The sequence below is a fragment of the Siniperca chuatsi genome, linkage group LG5 (genome assembly GCF_020085105.1).
Source record: "Siniperca chuatsi isolate FFG_IHB_CAS linkage group LG5, ASM2008510v1, whole genome shotgun sequence".
Classification (NCBI taxonomy): Eukaryota; Metazoa; Chordata; class Actinopteri; order Centrarchiformes; family Sinipercidae; genus Siniperca; species Siniperca chuatsi.
The window spans coordinates 29,851,994-29,866,477 of NC_058046.1; the positions used below are offsets into that span (position 1 = coordinate 29,851,994).

The 14,484-nt window shown below is 38.4% G+C and overlaps 2 protein-coding genes across 2 annotated transcripts; both read right to left on the minus strand.

Annotated features, from left to right (window-relative positions):
- Positions 1 to 44: 44 nt before the first annotated feature.
- On the minus strand, positions 45 to 8,959 carry LOC122876539 (cytoskeleton-associated protein 2-like). The gene is made up of 9 exons (XM_044197021.1): positions 8,803 to 8,959; positions 6,944 to 7,010; positions 6,788 to 6,842; positions 5,294 to 6,564; positions 3,517 to 3,712; positions 2,808 to 2,966; positions 1,774 to 1,834; positions 1,244 to 1,397; positions 45 to 696 (listed from the first exon to the last, which is right to left on the minus strand). The coding sequence occupies exons 1-9, from the start codon at positions 8,840 to 8,842 to the stop codon at positions 387 to 389; spliced, it is 2,313 nt and encodes a 770-aa protein (XP_044052956.1). The 5' UTR covers positions 8,843 to 8,959; the 3' UTR covers positions 45 to 386.
- Positions 8,960 to 10,479: 1,520 nt separating this feature from the next.
- On the minus strand, positions 10,480 to 14,051 carry LOC122876711 (interleukin-1 beta-like). Its single transcript, XM_044197347.1, has 5 exons — positions 13,930 to 14,051; positions 13,242 to 13,477; positions 12,554 to 12,718; positions 11,437 to 11,570; positions 10,480 to 11,173 (listed from the first exon to the last, which is right to left on the minus strand). The coding sequence occupies exons 2-5, from the start codon at positions 13,453 to 13,455 to the stop codon at positions 10,931 to 10,933; spliced, it is 756 nt and encodes a 251-aa protein (XP_044053282.1). The 5' UTR covers positions 13,456 to 13,477; positions 13,930 to 14,051; the 3' UTR covers positions 10,480 to 10,930.
- Between the last annotated feature and the right edge of the window lie 433 nt (positions 14,052 to 14,484).

The window sequence follows — 14,484 nt, forward strand, 5'->3', positions numbered from 1 at the left end:
AAGTATATACAGTGTGTGTGTGTGTATATATATATATATATATATAGGTTTTAAAAAGCAGACATTTATTTTACATTACTATGTACACCACATTATTTGAAGGAATAAAATATAGGGACCAAATGGATAAACCCAGTAACTTCTCCATAAGTGTGAGAAATACCTAACTTTATAAAACAGCTCATTAGGTAAAATGTCAGGTTCTATACAAGGTTAAAACTCACCTTCTTTTCAGGGAAAGTGTGAGATCTGACAACACCAAAGTATACACAAATACATTTGACTTTTTTCTCCCTACCATGTGAACAGACATGACACTGACAAATGCTGAACTTCTGAATTATGTCTCAACTACAAACTGGTGGAGATGAAGTAAGCACCCAAGGCTAAACGCCTTCATCGTAGACTAGCTGGACGAACACCTTGTCGTTAAGTGCTTCGTTCTGTCTGTAGACGTACATCAGCGTGTTGTTAGCAAACGGGCTGGTTTCCCCACCCTTCTGCTCTTCACTTCTCTCGTTATCCTCCTCGAAGATCAGGTCATTGTAAGAGGCCACACAGAGATCATGGTCCTGGAGGGACGCAGGGTATCGGAGTGAGGCTCTCTCGATACGCACTGAGCGTCTAACTGGGGTGAAGAAGCGAACCTCCTGGCCGTTGACCCGTGCTGGTTCCTTCTGTTGGCTTGGAGGGCCACTGAAGGAAAAGAAAGATTAATATATTAATACATGCCGACCAAGTCTGGTTGGAACTATTTTGGACTATTTTGACATTGTTAACCAATAGTCCAACCATGTTACCATAATAAATGGGTCAATCCTATCATCTAACAAAACTCTACCATGCAGATGACATAAAACTACAAAATGTAAACTATGTTTTAAATAATGTTACAGATTTAAGCTTAAAGATATTGATCTATAACTGCAGGTTGACAGTTAACATTCAGGACACAGAAATTGTAGACAAAGTCACTACAGACGCTTTATGCGAACACTTTATGCATGCAGATAGATCAAATGTTGATGGATCAACTGATAGATAGCTTTGAACAGAGCAAATAAACCACTTTAAGAAGCTGTGATAGTAAAAGAATTACCAGGTTCATTCAGGTTTTTCTTCAGCTCATACTAACAAATGTGTTTACTCCACTCAACAGAGCAGAAACATTTATAACAAACTGGCTAGCATGAAAAACGTTAAATATATAGTTTCTGGAAGTTGTAATAATGGTTAAACATACCCAGGAGTTGCTGTAATCTTGTACTTGACTACAGATGAGTCTCCTTTCTCCCCACAGATGAGGGCTCTGACAGGTTTAGGGGTCATCATTGGGTTGTTAATGCCCTCAGGAGCGCTTTCAGCTATTGGAATTTGGTCCTCCTCTTTGTCGTTTTCTTCGACAAAAACATGAAAACCTGAGTTATCTCATGAAATGGGACAAACTTGTTAGCAAACAGTGGCTTATTTACATATTTAGCAAATACAGGGCAACATTAACAATCATATGGAGTCGTGTTTCTTTGTCTGACTGCCATTTTTTCTAACAATTTAACACTATTGTAAATTCTGTGGTAAGGGTTTATGTGATTGACTGCGTTTCAAGTCAAGGCAAATAAAATGACTTCAAGATATGCAACAGAATAAGGCCATGTTCAATACTGATTAGAAACTGTGCAATGTAGGCACTGCAATAACAGTTAGTTTATGCTATGAGTAATCTTAATGGTATAAAACCACTGTGGTTACAAACAAAGCATGCAGGCCAACTACCTTGGATCTCGTCCTTTTTCTTCAGAATCTCAAACACCACAGTCCGCAGCTCGTCCACTGGCTAGAATAAAATAGAAGGGCAGAAACTTAACAGGACCATAGAAAATAATTTATTAATTTTAGACTACAACATAACTTAAACAATGAGTGTGTTGAGGCAATATTATATAGTGCGCTGTGGATTCTGATCACATACCAACAAATTAAGCTGTAAGGGATAGTATAAATCCTCAGGATCATTTTTTATATTAAAACTGCTTTTTTTTTTGGTTCTACAGACACAGACACATGGAAATGCTGACTACATGGGCTCTGAGTAGAGCTAGGGGATAGCTATGCCACAATATACAAAATATATCTCGATATAAAATATAAAATATATTTCTCTTAAATAACATACCGTAAATTCTCACCATATGATGATCTTAAAAAATATAATGCGTGGCTGTATATTAAACTACCCAACAAAAGTATATAAAGTAGTTAAAATTAGCTCAACCTTAAACATCTACAGCAGAAAATGCCACACACACATTAATGCAGCAGTAATATTAATCCAGAAACATCATATGTAATAGTAAAACACTGACAGGGACCATTTTACTGCACAATGAGTACTTTAACTATAAAACTTACATACCTTTACTTTAGTAAGGTTTAGAATGCAGAACTTTTACTTGTAGTGGATTATTTTCACAGTGCGGTTTGTAGTACTTTTGCTTAAGTAATGGACCTGAATAGTTCTGCAACCTGTGGTTAGCACACCTACAGCATTACTGCACCTGTGTGTTACCGGCCGAGCCTTCCCCTTTAAGGAAGGTGCCTCGCTCACTGCTCGCTGATTTGCAAAATCACCCACAACAGCCCCAATCAGAGTCCTCTAATTAAATGTTCCCCAGGGACACACAATGCATTTTGGTGAGTAACACTGAATGTAAGCATAACTTGTTTACACGAAAACTCCATAGGCATCTTTAGGAACTGTGCAAAACTCTGTCTAAATGTCTAAAGTTTGAATATCATGGATGTCTTACCTCCAACACAACACCAACAGCCTCTTCAAACATGGGCAGGACATCCAGGTTGCCCTCCTGCTCCATCAGGCGGGCCTGACAGATCCAGTATTTGGCAAACTTCTGGGACACTGCCGGCAGCCGTGAGAGAACCTCCTTCACCTGATTTGGAGGGCAACCCTGCGGGTGTGAGGCAGGCTCACATCAAACTCAAACACTGAAAGACAGGGCATCAGTATGCTCCACCCAAAGTGCTTATCGTATGGTCAAACAGCATCTGAAACCCCCTCACCTCACATCTCTCCGACGATATCGATCATTTCTCTAACTTTCCTAATCCGACACTTACACCCTTATCACACAGTGATTGGCCAGGTGTGTGGAAAAAACAAAGTAAGCAGGGTTTGAACTTCTCTCTGAAGCTCTCTTTTTCATTCTGTTCACAGCTATTTTGGTCACTTTTCGTGTGAACAAACAGGTGCAACACTATGAATGCCTTCCAAGAGAGACTGTAAAAGTGGGCATAGTTAAACGATTATCATGTCTCACCCCTCTGTATAATGGCAGGCCTCTTGTCAGCCTTCAAGTTTGGCCATTCGGAGCAGTCAAAAACTAGTTCTTTTCGAGTATACCCCGCCTAAAATGGGTTTAACTTATTATCTCATTCCCACATAATGTCTATACAGTGAGGGATTACATCACAAAACAAATCCCTCACTCCATGACATACCTCTCCAAGCAATTTGATGCAATCAGCCAGGGATCTGTCCACAGCACAGATGAGGGAATGGGCCTCGTCTTCCTCCTTCATGGTAGCCCAGAAAGGCTGGGGCACGGCCACAGTGCGCCTGACCTGAGGTTTCACCGGCATTGGAGGACGTTTGTAGGAAATGCCCTTGGCTTCCCGCCATTCCTGAAGTTTTCTCCTTGAGACCAAATGATAGAGCAGATGGTGCAGTTAAAAGTCAACCTTTTATTTGAGTTTGTTTTGGGTTTTTTGGACATTATTAGACAGCACAGCAGAGTGGAATGGCATAGATCCCAGGACAAACTGGGGTTTATACTTTCAACATTGTATTCTGGACGCCCAAAACTCAATTGGTTGATTTTATTGTCCTAATTAGCAAACAAAATAGCATATAGGGATGTGAGAGGAGATTCGAGTATTGTAAATATGCTGAACATTTTGCATATTGATGTGGATCATTAATATTTTTGAGTGCCCCTGTTTCTTAATGCATGTGCCCTGATTTTTTAATTTACTGCCCCATTTGCTGCTGTTCATTTTTGTCTGACAAGCTGCCGGATTGCTGGTGTATCTGTGTTCACATGGATCCATAGATCCGGCTAATGTTTGTGCATCTTCATCTCCATCAATCAAATCAGAATTATCACTAGCTCAGATTGGGTAGGGGGCACAAACAAATTCATTGGGACATCTCTAATAATGAGAATCTTCCAATACAGATTCCCAATTTGATATTCAGATTTTCCTGCAGCTGTACAGAGATACTTAACCCAAAGTACTGACACATAAAAAGTATGACTGACAGCCCAACTGAAGCACTGTTAGCAAAATATATCCTGAATTTCCTGTTTTCAGAATTTCCAATAATGAGAAGCCCTCTGTCACAGCAATCTTAGGTATAAATTGTGTGTGAAACCAGTCCCAGTCCACCCACACAGATTTAATCACCATCAACCAGTGTGATATTGGACTAAGAAAGCATAGTCTGTACATGCCTAGAGATCTAATCAAACATTTTATCTTTTCCAAAACTTGCAAGTGAATGCTCGGTCAGATTCCATGTCTTGTCTTCATATTCTTTCATTAGATATTTCTTGCTCAAAATCAGCAGACTATATTATTTCGCTCTTGTTTGGTCTACAAAAGACTTTTGAAGAAATATTGTTATTACATTCCTCAAAAAAATAATTGTTTTGGTATCATTACCGAAACTCAGGTATCATATTGGCACCAATATAGTAAAAGTCAAACAATGCCCAGCCCTATATACTGTAAACATAAGCAAAATTTATCAATAAAAAATAGACATAGACATACATATCACAATATGGCTATTGTTTTCAAAATCACATTCAAACAAACAAAACAAAACAAACAAACAAACTGATGTAAGCAATGAACTATGTGGCACACTATGTATTACTTAAGAAAAAACTTGATGTTAGTTAGCTAATTTCTAATTATCGGTTACTCAGGGTCATTAATTTGGATAAGAGAAACGTGTAGAACAATATGCTAACATCTTATCATTGACATATGATTAGGTCAAGCTACTAAATTGTCACCTAGCTCTAAAAGCAACTTTCCTTGTGAGTCACATACAGAAATATCTCAGATATTACAGTTCTTCTGCAGCAAGCAAGTGCCAAAGTCAAGAGGCAAACTCTAACCCACGGTCAACTATAGTGGATGCTGGAAATGTAATGATTCAATGGTGCCATATCAGTGTTTCATGCTATACATTTACTGTTCTACTCACATTCTTTCCACCTGGGCAGCAGTCAGTTTCTCTCCCTCAGTCTGGGGAATGACCCTGACTGGGACCTTTGGCGTCTTCATGTCTGCAGCCTGGCCTGTATGGCTGATGGTCCTGGCCGGCCGCGGCACTGTCTGTGACATCACTGGAGCGCCTGCTCTTTTTATACCTGTTTTTGGTGGAGGGGCATTTGCTGAACTGTGTCCCTTCTTGCTATCTGTCACTTTACATGTCTTGGTTTTCCCTCCCAGCTCAGCCACAGCAGCTCGTATAACCCCGCTGACTGCTTTGGAACTGCACCCGCTCACTGGCCCTGAGGATGTTCGGGAGGCTACTTTGCATGGCTGGCCATTTTTCTCCCCCTTAGATCTCTGCTTCGTGGATTTGTCTGTGGGCTGGCCAGCTGATTTATTAGTTTTTGACATCCCTACTCTCCCCTTTGGCTTAATAGGTGCTGCTGTGCACTTGGAAGAGCTGGACATTGATTTCAGTCCACTTGATGATTGACTCTTACAAGATGGCTGAGAATGTTTACCCAAAAGTGGGTTAGAGTTAGATTTGTTCTGATCTTGAACTTTAATCCCAGCTCTTGCAGCCGAAGAAACTGTTGTTTTCTTATTAACAGGGTTGTTTAGAGCAGTGGTAGGTAATGTTTTCTTCTGAGCCATGGCAGACCTCTGAGAAACAGAGACTGATGATGAGGTGCTGGATCGCACAGAAGTGGTGGTAGTGGTATCAGCTGCTGTGGCAGAGGTGTGTGTTAAGTTTTGACTTTGACTGTTTCTTGGCTGAGTCACTGCAGGAATGAGGCCTGTTTTTGTTTTGACAATGGGACCAAGACTCATCCTGACACTGACTGTCTTTATTGGACATGACCAGGCAGCATTTGAGTTACTGCTGAATCTGCTGTTTGATTTTGTTACAGCTGTACAAGCTGCATTTGAAGAGGCTCTGCCTGAAGATTGTATTCCTGTGTTTGGCTGCTTTTTGAGGTGGCTGGCTGAATTCAGGTTTGCTTTGGAGGACACAATGGTGTATGTTCTTGTAAGCACAGGGTTCTGGTCAAGTTTTGGCTGTGCCGGGCCACTGGTTGCAGATGGACAATTGGCATCCAGCCGTCCAGTCAGGATGATGCCTTTTACATTAACTTTGTTAGTGACCCCAAATGTTCTTCTGGCAGGGTGTTTTGTGGATTGAGCAGCCAGAGTCGGAAACTTTGTGCGTACATATCTGAATCTGTCAGATGGAGCCTTGTTCTCTTTTCCCTTAACAACCTGTAAAAACAAAAAGATAAATTGGTTCCATACATCTGAATCTTAATCTGAATCGCATCAGCTTACTTTGGTGATTAAAAAGTAGAGAAACAAAATGGCAGTTCAGTCTGATTATCAGGCCAACTCAGCACCACACCAAGTTAACGCTGACATAATTCTTTTGAAATCCATTTGTTTTTTTATGCTCCATTGCTAGTGCAAAAAAAGGTTCACACACACACACCTTAACTGTAGGTGTCTCCGGCTTCTTAACCTGACTGTCATCACGGAGGTACGGCCTGAGAAGTAAAATTTAGTAAATTAATTTACCTTAGATATAATAAACAACAACATTGACACGCTATTTTTGAGCTGTCAAGGAAAGAATTGTTTTTCTTACTTAGGGTTGGTCGGTTTCAGTTTTCCTTTGGCTGCCAGGTATTCCATCAACTTCTGTTTACGCAGCTCTGTGACAGAAAACAACAGGAATTCAGCACTGGTCCCATGGTTTCCGACTGCAGCTGGTCTTAGCAACAAGGCCCGGGAGCGCCACTGAGACAAACTCTTATCCCGCCCCAAGGACACTACATGTTACATTAACATAAAGTCTCCATGTCTAACTTGACACGCTATATTAATGCAAATCTTCATTGCACATTTTCTTTATATTCCCTGGTCAATATTGTGGACATTCCATCCTCTTGCATTTTAAAACACATATGTTACACTTTTTTTTTTACTGTAAATTTCTAAATTAAAGATTCTTGACTTCAGTACTTGTTTCTTTTCTCTTACTATGTTTATTGTGATCGTTATGCACCAAAATACCAACTGTAAATTGCATATTAAAGATTCATACTTAGTATACGAACTAAAATCATTTAGGCTTAAAGGCTTATTATCCAGCCACATATTGTAGCTGTTAATAAATGTGTCTGTGTACATATATTCAGTGTAAATGCAGAACTCAATTACATTAAAGATTTGGAACCTCTCTTTAGGTTAACTTTGGGGAAAATAAAAAAAATTCACAACATCATTTACCAATACAGTATCTTTATTACAGCCAACACTTGAACTACAGTTCAGTTCCTTTTACTGGATGCCGCAAAAAGAAAAAGCTAATGAGCTCAAAAGGTTTTCTAAGTCAATGGTCTATTAAACTATGAGCAACAGAATAGAGGTGATATTTTTTTCATCCAGCTGTTACAGCAGCAGTTGACTTGAGTCACCTTAACTGACAATTAACTTTCACCAACCATCCAGAATAAGACCTCTAGCTCCCACAGAAACTTACTGCCATCTGGCTGCGGGTTGGTGATACATTTATACTCTTGTGGAAAATCTAAATTTGGAAAAGGGACAGCATACTAGAGCTAATCTTAAATGATTGGTCGATTAATTGATCAATAGACAATTAATCTGCAACAACTTTGATAACTGATTAATCATTTAAATAATTATTCAACCAAAACAAAAACAGCCAAAAATTCACTGGTTCCAGCTTCTGAAATGTGAACGTTTGCTTTATTTCTTTGTCTAATATGATTTTTTAAAAAAAGATTTACATCTTTGAGTTTTGGACTCTAACTCTCAGTTTTCTGACCGTTTACAGACTAAACAATTAATATAGAAAATGATGGGCAGAATAATCAATGATAAAAATAATTATTTGCATTCTTATTGCATACAGCTAATTTTGCACTCTGTTAACCACTATTTTCAATTAAATTCAATTAAACTGGGCTTTATTGGCTAGGGAATCAGAAGTTAACATTGCCAAAGAATGTGTACAATAAAAACATACATAAAAATCAGAATTGATATTAAAATACATACAGATAAATAAGATGGTTTAATAATAATAATAATAATGATAATAATAATAATAAATATATATATATATATATAAAACAATAACTAAATCGAGCTCTGTTCTGTATTTGTATGGGAAGCCTACTAACTAATCTATGTTGAATATTCAACATTTTAGGTATAAGAAAAGCACATACTAGCACTATGTTAACGTTAAACACTCAAACTTCAACAGGACTAATGTAATGCCTCTTCGTGATGGTCTGTCTGACACAAATATATCTCAACCAAACCAGTACCATAACGTAAATTTATTTAGCTAACGTTTCCTCGCTGTTACCAACATGTAGCTAACGTTTGCTATCTAGCGTTAACATGGTTTAGCTAACCAATGGTAACAAACTAACTTGGCTAGCTTTTGTGCAACTTAACAAGCTCGCTAACCTTTTCTGGAAAGTATCGATACGGTCTCGCCTTCTTCCATATCTATTAGAATTATATTTCTTCTCTCGACTTTATCCAGATTAGTTATAAAATGCCTGGCCGGAGTTGTGGTGGTTTACGATACGTTTAAATTCGCGCATCCGGTTTTGAAATTGCCGGGCATGAACCATGGAACGCATCCTCTTCTCTGATTGGATAATTTGAAATATCGAGAACAGCACGCATGCGCAAAGACCCTACGTTGATTGGAGCAGAGGGTGTAAACAAAAAGTATATAAACGCTGGATTGCACATCCTTAACCCACTGCTGTTCGTTCCTTGTTTCTTATTATGGTGTTTCCGGACAAAATTGGCTACTCTGATTTAACTGTTTATAAAGCAAACTTAAAACATAAATTTTCACCAGATGATGTGTCACATCTTTTAACCATGTTTTTGGAATTTATGGTAACCTTAGTTATCTGAAATAATACCACTCGTTTTTCAGTAAAGGAAGTACATTATAGGTATTATTTTGACTGTAGTTAAGACCTGAAGAAAACACTGAGGGATTATCACAGACTGGAATCCCTTTAGCCAGGATACTGTTTTGAAACAATCTAAAAAATTTATTGGCACCATATTCTGATTTGGTGGCTGCCAAAACTCTTCAAAACTGGCTAATGTGATTTTATTCAGAAAGAACAGTCATGACAACTTATTTCTAAATTAACTTTATTTCAAAAACATAGATACAACCTAAAAACAGACTATAATAACATGAGCATAAATGTGTGTGTGTGTGTGTGTGTGTGTGTGTGTGTGTGTGTGTGGACATGTATTACTCATGTTGTGGGAACATAAATCTGTTTAAACAGTCACATTGTGGGTACTCACCTTCCTTTTGGGTACAAAAGTCCCCATAAAGTAAATCGTTACATTTTAGGGTTAAGACTTGGTTAGGTTTAGGTTTAGATTAGGGTTAGGTTAAGGTTATGGTAAGAGTTAGGGTTAGGGTAAATAAGATAGATGCTTGTGTAAACTAAATGCTAGTAAAGTTTACCTATGTAACTTGTTTTTCCTGTACAGTGGTGGAAAAGTATTTAGATTGTTTCCTTAAGTAAAAGTAGCAATTCCTCTGTATAAAATACTTTAAGTTACCTACTTCATTCAAAAACATTTATAAAGTACTAAAGTATTGTCAGAAAAAATATGCTTAAAAGGTCCAGTGTGTAGGGTTTAGCATCTAGCGGTGAAATTGCAGTTTGCAAGCATTTTAATACCGCTCGCCTCACACTCCCATTCCAAGCATGAAACTCACAAAAAAGTAGCTTAAAATGAAAAGTCAAGTAATGTATATGATACATACATAATTCAATATTATACATACCTACTAATTGTCATAATATACATACTATATTGCACATTCCTGAATATTGTTGCATTTGTCACTGACACGCAGGGAACCTGGGGCCAGTTAGGCTATTATTCAAGTAGGAATACTGGTTGGTTTCTGGGTCCCTGGGCAAATACCTAAGCTGCCATGTGTGATCTTCTGTGTGCAACAGAAATCATAAGAGTTGGAGGAGAGGCTACTACAACTCATGTAAAGCTAATGTCTATTGTGATGTCATTTATCCCTGTTTGAGGTGTGTCATTTACCAAATCCTGAGAGAGCATATAAAACACAAATCCAAATAAGTTATAAGGCTTTATTAAAAATCCACAGCACATCATTTAAATAATTGTTAGTAAGCAGATTTCCAAATAAATATATACGTTAAAATGGTGTATAAATAGATAAATAAATTAATAGATAAAAGCATTAACAGTGTGTCATGTCATACAGCATAATAAATACATAGGATACTCACCAGACAGCACAATAATGCCACTTTGTGGTGAAAATTGATTATGTCAATACACTAAGTATTTCACTTTCTGTACTTGGTACATACAGTAAATAGACACTCTGAAAAAACTTGCAGAAGTCCTTCTAGCAGACAGTGATAGTACTTTAAAAAAAAGTATTTTTTGCTGATTATTTGAATCAAAATAGCTGAAGTGAAGTATATTTTACGTTCTGTTCAATAGCAAAATTTTCATCGTAAGTGGGTCAAACTCCCCCAGATGCAGATCCACATTTCACTTAGGATGCCCTTGGCAGGTTTGAACTCTGATGCTGGATGTTGAAGGTTCGGTGGCGTTGGGCAGTCTCCAGGCACATTTCCACCGGCTTGTTGTTATCGACTGCTGTGCTTATGTACCAGTCACGGAAGGCGACAGACACGAGGGTGCTGATGTTCACCCCGGTGTCCTGTTTGTAGAAGAGAAATCGCACCATGTCGCTGTCCGAGCGGATACTCAACAGACTGTTTTTGTCCTCCACGGCCTGAGGTGTGAAAAGACAAATGTCAGAAGGTTAAACTATCACACTTGACAAAATTTCTGGCTCAAAGGTAAATTAATATATAAATGTGCAGTGTCTCTTTCAGATGATAACAATTTAGATGACCAGGTAGCTCTAATCAGTTTTCCCTGGCCACTGTTCCGGCTTTGAGAAATGTGGCATATGGGATTAAGTTTACCCTTTAACAGTAGGCCTACTACAAAGTGTATAATCTTTATGTGAGAATCATGAGTCATGAGTTTTACCTCCAGATGCAAGGTTGCTTCGGGACCATCCTTGTGGCAAGACAGGTAGAGATTTGTGCCCCTGATGCCCAGAGCCACAGTTCTGGCCTCAGCGCTGGGTGCAGGATGGATGTAGGTCGACATGTTCAGGTAAACTGAGGAGAGAACAGAGGATACAGATTCATTTTAATGAAAGCTGAAAGACTATGTCAGCCTCTGTGATGAGGCAAATGCTACTTTGTGTGCATTTTACTAAAGGCACATCTGAATTTGGACTAAGACAAGATCAAACCGGTTTGACTTGGAAGTTATTATGATATATGACGGTGTAGTCCCTCATTCGTCCAGGAGTGTTCTATCGTAGAAAAGGTTTCAGTCGTAGTCATCTGGACACTGTTTTCAGAATCAAGACGTTTGGCTCCCATCCGGAAGTCATTCACAATTGAGAATGACTTCCGGATGGGAGCCAAACGTCTTGATTCTGAAAACAGTGTCCAGATGACTACGACTGAAACCTTTCTACGATTATGATATATGCATTTGAGGTTAAAATTTGTATCTAATATCATAAAATCCAGAAGTTACACTGCTGCAGTGAAGGTAACTAAGCCCATTTACTCAAGTACTGTACTTAAGTACAAATTTGAGGTACCTGTTTTTCATTTTCTGCAACTTTATACTTCTATTCCACTACATTTAAAAGGGAAACATTACACTTCTTACTCCAATACCTTTATTTGACAGCTATAGTTACTAGTTACTTTAATTCATTAAGATTTTACATAAAAAATCAGATAATGTAAAATACAGCACTTTGTTAAATGTTAAACCAGTGGTTCTCAGGCTTTTGGCTTGTGACCTCAGTCCAGTGTTAAATTGAGATATTAGTGTTTGGATTATGTTACTGGGTATTTTCCATCCTGCAAAGGATGTAGTACTGGAGGAAACACTGAATTTTGGGGACATTTTTGGTGTAAAAATTGTTATAAAATATCACCTTTAAACAGCTTTATATAAAATATCAAGCCAACAGTTGCCAGATGAACTAAAACAAACCCATCTTCTCTAAATTCAAATATCTACCATGACCCAGAGAATGATTTTCTAACCATCCGATCTAACTGTCACATGCAAGTACCTTTGGAGTTTTCAGCGCCTCCCTGCAGCATCATTGCGTGGAGCTCCATGCTGTTTTGGACCAGAACTAAGCTCCTCTTCTTGCTGTCAGTCACGCTGCACTGGTACTCATCCGTCCTCCTGAACTGAAGCGGTGGAGCTGAACCGCGCTCAAACACAGTTTGCTCTGAGGGGAAAAGAGGCACACCCGATTAGTTATGTTGTTGTTATGATTTGTATCTTCCTTCATCGGAAAGCAGCAGGAATTGCAACAACAGCCATAGACCTTAGCCATAGTCTCTACCTGCACAAGTGAGTCTTGAAAGCCAGCTTCATTGCAGATACACATTATATCATACATTTTAGTTTATGGAACAGTAAAAGTCATGCCAATGGCCCTTTAAACAAACTATAAATACAGATACACACATCAGTTATGGTAGATAAACTCAATGCAGTAATTAAAAACATAAAGATAGGCCAACAAGATCATATACTGTAAGTCACTTCCCACAGTTCCTTAAGGAGGACTTGAGGAGGATGACAGTATTTTTGTTTTTATACAGATTTAATAGCTTTTTAGAAGTGTGGGTAATGCTGAGTTAAAAAGAGATACAACTCTATTAAAAATGTTATGCTAACAGAGAAAACAGTCCAGTAAGTGGTTTTGATGGGATAGTGTTGAAATAAAGTCTGGTCTGTGTGATTACCTTCCACTATGCTCTCCATCATGAAGTTGAGCAGGTTTTCATCTGTGCACTTGGTGCTCCGCACTGACCCGCTGCCCTTCAACCTCTCCATGGCGACGATGAGGTTGACCACACTCCTCATTGTCAGTGGGTGATGTGTAATCTCCAAGTCCAGTCCCTTGGGCATCTTGAGGCTCCACATCTCGCTCATGTTGCATTTCATCTCGGATTCCATCTTTTTCTGAATTAAGAAAGATCTGCAGGAAGATAGAAAGCGATTTCCAATGTCACTGAATCACAACACATTTATTTATTTCCCTTAAATAGAATTATTTACCCTTTTACTCTTCGTTGTAAAGGCTACAGTACATCTCCGTCTACTGCTGCAGTGATTTGTGACCCACTACTGTATCAACGCTTGACTATAAGGCATTTATACAGAAATATCAAGTGAGATGGAGATTAGATAACACACAATGATCAAGGAAAGCTGATTTCTTTTAGATATAGTACAAAGATTTTTAGTTTATAATGACACAACAGGCAGCAGAGTATGTTAAAGAAACTGTCTTGCAACCAGATTCAATCCCCAACTACACTAAATGTGTCCTATCAAAGTGCCCCAAAGCAAAGCAAAGATGCCGTTTAAAATCTGCTCCAGATTAAGACTGTCAGAGACAAAAAACTAAGACAAGAAAAGTCAATTTACCTGTTAAAGTCAGTAGAGTGTTAGTGTTTTTGGTTAAGATCCCAGCTGTTGTCCTGTCAACGTTGTTCTGCCTGTGCTGACCTGCAGGGTTTTTATACACACTCACCACAGTCATCGAGGGAATTTTCCCTCACAGACAGGAAGTGGGATAGTCTTTACTGCTGCACGCACTTCGCTGTGATGAAACACCGGACTTACATACTGCTGCCATAAATCTGGCTCAGATAGATAGATAGATAGATTTGTTTTTTATTTCAGTTTTTTCTAGTTTCTAAAATTATATGCATCTGTCTCGCTGAGATTGTACATTTGACCCAAACTGATTTGCCTGTGCGTAATAATTATATTAATAATAATAAAATGCCTTTTTTGTCCTCAAGGGGGAATCATTCACATATCAAAGAGATTCCTAACACATTTTCCTGTCTATAATTGTTTTAAGATATTTTAAATTGTCTACTAATGTGATTGCAGAGCTCTGAACTGTGTGACAGTTGATGTTCAATATTTTGGTCAAATTGAAGGAATGACTGATGGCAATATGACACAAAGTCA